This window comes from Sitodiplosis mosellana, unplaced genomic scaffold (assembly GCF_009176505.1).
Source record: "Sitodiplosis mosellana isolate CC-2019 unplaced genomic scaffold, AAFC_SMos_1.0 Smas_scaffold_1, whole genome shotgun sequence".
Lineage (NCBI taxonomy): Eukaryota > Metazoa > Arthropoda > Insecta > Diptera > Cecidomyiidae > Sitodiplosis > Sitodiplosis mosellana.
Genome location: NW_022595244.1, coordinates 14,562,859 through 14,566,778, shown reverse-complemented (window position 1 = coordinate 14,566,778; position 3,920 = coordinate 14,562,859). Strand labels below are relative to the sequence as shown.

General features: G+C 34.9%; 1 protein-coding gene across 1 annotated transcript; it reads right to left on the bottom strand.

Annotated features, from left to right (window-relative positions):
* Window positions 1-766: 766 nt before the first annotated feature.
* LOC129567008 (probable cytochrome P450 6d5) lies at window positions 767-3,141 on the bottom strand. The gene is given in 5 exon segments (XM_055443460.1): window positions 767-1,636; window positions 1,706-2,139; window positions 2,243-2,395; window positions 2,465-2,727; window positions 2,729-3,141. Coding segments are annotated over 5 exon segments (1,518 nt in total). The 5' UTR covers window positions 2,987-3,141; the 3' UTR covers window positions 767-1,226.
* Window positions 3,142-3,920: the final 779 nt, after the last annotated feature.

Sequence of the window (3,920 nt, the reverse complement as noted above, 5' to 3'; positions counted from 1 at the left end):
ATTACAAACTGGAGCATTCCATCGCTGAAAAATTTTCTTTTCCTTAATCTAATCCATTTTTAAATGTAGACAAAAAAGTAGTTTTTTTTTCTTTCATTTCATTCATTTTTTTGCGAGTTTCTTTGATAAACTATTATTTGTTTCTTAAGAAACTAGTTGCGTTGTCTCGTTGTCTTAATCTAGAATGAATGCAAAAACTCTTAAAAACTTTTTGAATGGCATTGTGATTCTTGTCGCTGCGACAGAATATTTGCATCATTGCCAAGTGAAATTAAAAGAATTGCATTAATAGCGGATGAGAACGGTCTGCGACTGCGTAAAAAACAGTTTAATGAAGAGTTTTCTCGGTAAAGTTCGTCCCTATAATAATATATATAAATATGTACCACGAACAATTCTGTGAAACAAAACAAAACACAGAGACACACAGGAACATTGAGAGAACAAATTTAATTTACTTCTTTCGATTAAATTTTCATTTTGAAAACTATGCCATTGAGCTACACTGATATTTGTAAAATGAAAGAGCGCTTTCTAGAGGCACACCCGCGCCGCCGTCAATCTTCCGAATGTCCCCATTTCACGACTTTTGTTTTGGCTTTGCGTGTGTTTGTTTTTTATGCAGCATTTTACAGTCGTTATCTTAAACTAATTTAAAGTGGAAATTGACGATGCAAAAGAAGACTGAGGGGAAAAAACTCCGAGCACAACTAATGCGAACGACTTCGAACGTAAATTTGTCGTCAACACGATAATAAAAGCACCATTTTATTGTAATTCCTTCCTCAAAAATTTTATTTTGTTCGTTTATGTTGTTTTTTACTAATGGTGGGGCACACGATGCATTCCACAAAGTTTTCATTCGCTTCGTTTAAAAACTACATGAAATTCTATTGTTCTTGTTCAACAACATTGAAGATTCCAAGATATAAAAATGCATTCATAAAATGACGACGCATTCGTTAGATATGCCAAGGCAGATTTTTCTCCGTTTTTTTTTCTTCGCAATTAGTTAGTTTCAATGAATCATATTGCTTTGATTGTAAAACTTCCCTATGTTTAATAAGAGCTATTGATTCGTTTATTTGAATAGATAATTCACCTATTGTAGTCAGTATTGCTTCTACTTGATTATTTAATAAAAAAGCAATAAATTTAAATTGCACTGTACATTCATTAGAATTGGCATTACTTCACTATGAAAGAATGCACATTGCACAGCACGTCTATTTTCTATGTAAAACGTTCAAGTCGATTCCACCTCGAAGGACCAGCGTCACAGAATGATTGTCAAATTCCAGTTCGCCTTTCTTCAAGCATTCAAAGTCGTATTTCTGCAGGAGCATGATCAGGCCGATTTTTGTTACCATTTTTCCCATTCTTAACCCAATGCATGTTCGAGGACCATCACCAAATGGAATTAATGCAGCTGGATTGTAATTTGGATTATCCTCCGAGTATCGATCCGGCATGTATTTGAACGGCTCAGGAAAGTTTTTGGCGTCTCTCATGAGACCAAGGTGTGAAATGATGATTGGAGTTCCTTCTTTGATCACTAAATCCGTATTTGGTATTGGGTAGTCCTTCGTACAGATACGATTGAGAAACGGTAGCGTTGGATACATGCGCAATGATTCTAATTAATACAAAAATGTTTCTTATTTTCGGAAATTGCGGAGTGTGTGGTGAATACACATTTCTTTACCCATAACACAATGTTCCAAAAAGGGCATTTCGTTGATACTTTCATACGAAATGACATTATTATGTCGTTCCAGTACTTCGTCAACTTCTTCATGTAATCGTTGCATCAGCTCTGGATTTCGCGACAATTCAAATAAGGTGTACGCAACTGCTGAAGCCGTTGTATCAAAGCCAGCCAAATAAAACAGAGCCACTTGTGCTGCACATTGTTCAATTGTCATGAATTCCTTGGGATTATTCTTTGATTGTTCGGTTATTTCTGCATCATCATCACCTCTCACTTGGCCCGTTTTCCGTAATTCCATCAACAATTGAATGAAATCTTTGCGAGTCACATTATTCTCTTCCCGATACGTCATCGTATCGTTTACAATTTTAACCATATGCGATTTGAATTCATCGGATAACGATGACATTCGAAGCACATCGAGTATCCTTGAAATAGATTAAATTGGCTTAAATTGAGTTAATTTCAATTTATCAATTGCGTTGGTAAAATGGGCTGATAATAAGTTCAAGGCTATTTAAAAATACTAACTTTGGACAAAAGAACGCTCCAATCAACCGTAATCTATTGATTATTTCGCCATTGTTTACAAGTTTTTCAATGTCTCGGAATGGATCATTTGCATCTTCAATGGTATTTACATTCAATCCAAAGGCTACCGTGCCAACCACATCCATCGCAAATCTGAATTTATTTTTTAATAAATGAGAATTAATAAGAACTGTTATTTAAAAAAAAAAAACGATCTCATACCTAATTGTCAGATCTTTAATTTCAATAGAACCGTTTGTGTCGGCAGCATTCGCCACTTGTTTGCGTAATCGTTCACCAATGCTGATGATTGCCGGCATCATGCTCTTGAGTTTGCCCGATGTAAATGTTGGTGTCAGCTTTGCTCTAGTTGTTCTCCATTCTTGGCCGGTCATCATGAGCATGTTATTAGCAATGGGATCGTTTGGATTGTGATAAATTCCACGATCATAAAAACTGTTGGCATCCGTTGATAGAATTTTTTTTCACGAGGTCAGCATCGCGTGCCAATAGCGCGGGTCGAAACAGCAAATAAATACCAACGATTGGCTCATTCGAACTTTTATACAGGTCATACAAATTCATTCCCATACATTGTCGGCCCATCGAACATTCGGACACATTACCAAAGGGAATCGTCGGTTTAATGTATGGGAATTTCGTTCGTTCCCAAAAACTGTACACATGCTTTATGTAAAAATACAAAACACTGAACAAAACTATCAGCAAATAAAAAATGAACATTTTTCGCTTCAAATTAAATTCGCGTATTTCAATTGAATCGTCAATTTTGTATGGAATTGTGTTGAAAAAGGAGACGAAAAATTTAAATCGTAATAACAACCACTTCGTAGTCGGTCTACGTATCTGGAACGCGCCAAATCAACTGAACTCTAAACTGGAATACAAAACCATTTTTACTCTCAGAACACTTGCAACGTTTTTTTTTTGCTATACATACCGTAATCTATCCTTGAAAAAACAGACGCAAATTACATCATACAGATTTAATTGAAACAAGAAAAAAAACGCTTTTTAATAAATAAAGATATCTTGAATTACAAGAGAAAAAAATGTCCGATTGCTAATAATCTATTGCATCGGCAATAAAATAGCTTATATTTAAACTGAGTTTTAATGCCGTTATCTTAATTTTCAATTTCAGTGACTGGGATTCAGTCATTGCAATTTTCACAAATTGATTTTACAATCGGCATGTTATCAACATGAACTCTTGTTGTGATGGAACGTAAATAAAAACACACTGCGAATTGACGAAGCGTTGAGTGGCATCATCAAGGCATGTTTAACTTGTGAAGTGAGTTTATTTCGAATGAACGCTGTCATTTATATGTCTCATATAAATGATGTGCACATTGTGCACTGCACGATTTGTATGAGGCGCAGTTTTTCTGCGAATCAAATAAAAAACTACGTCCAATTTACAATAAAATCAAGAGCATCTTTTTTTTCCTTACTACTCGTCTTTTTTCATTGATCATTTGACTTTTAGAGTTACTCTCAATTGAAATTCAAGTAGTAAATTAGTGGTTTGCATTCAACTCCATCTACCCATTTTTACAGCAGTTTTGTTCTATTGAGTTGCGGTTTCAACTATTTTTGGGCGAAATTATCTCAAAAGTATGCTAAAATGAGTTATTTGTTATGCAAATGCTCA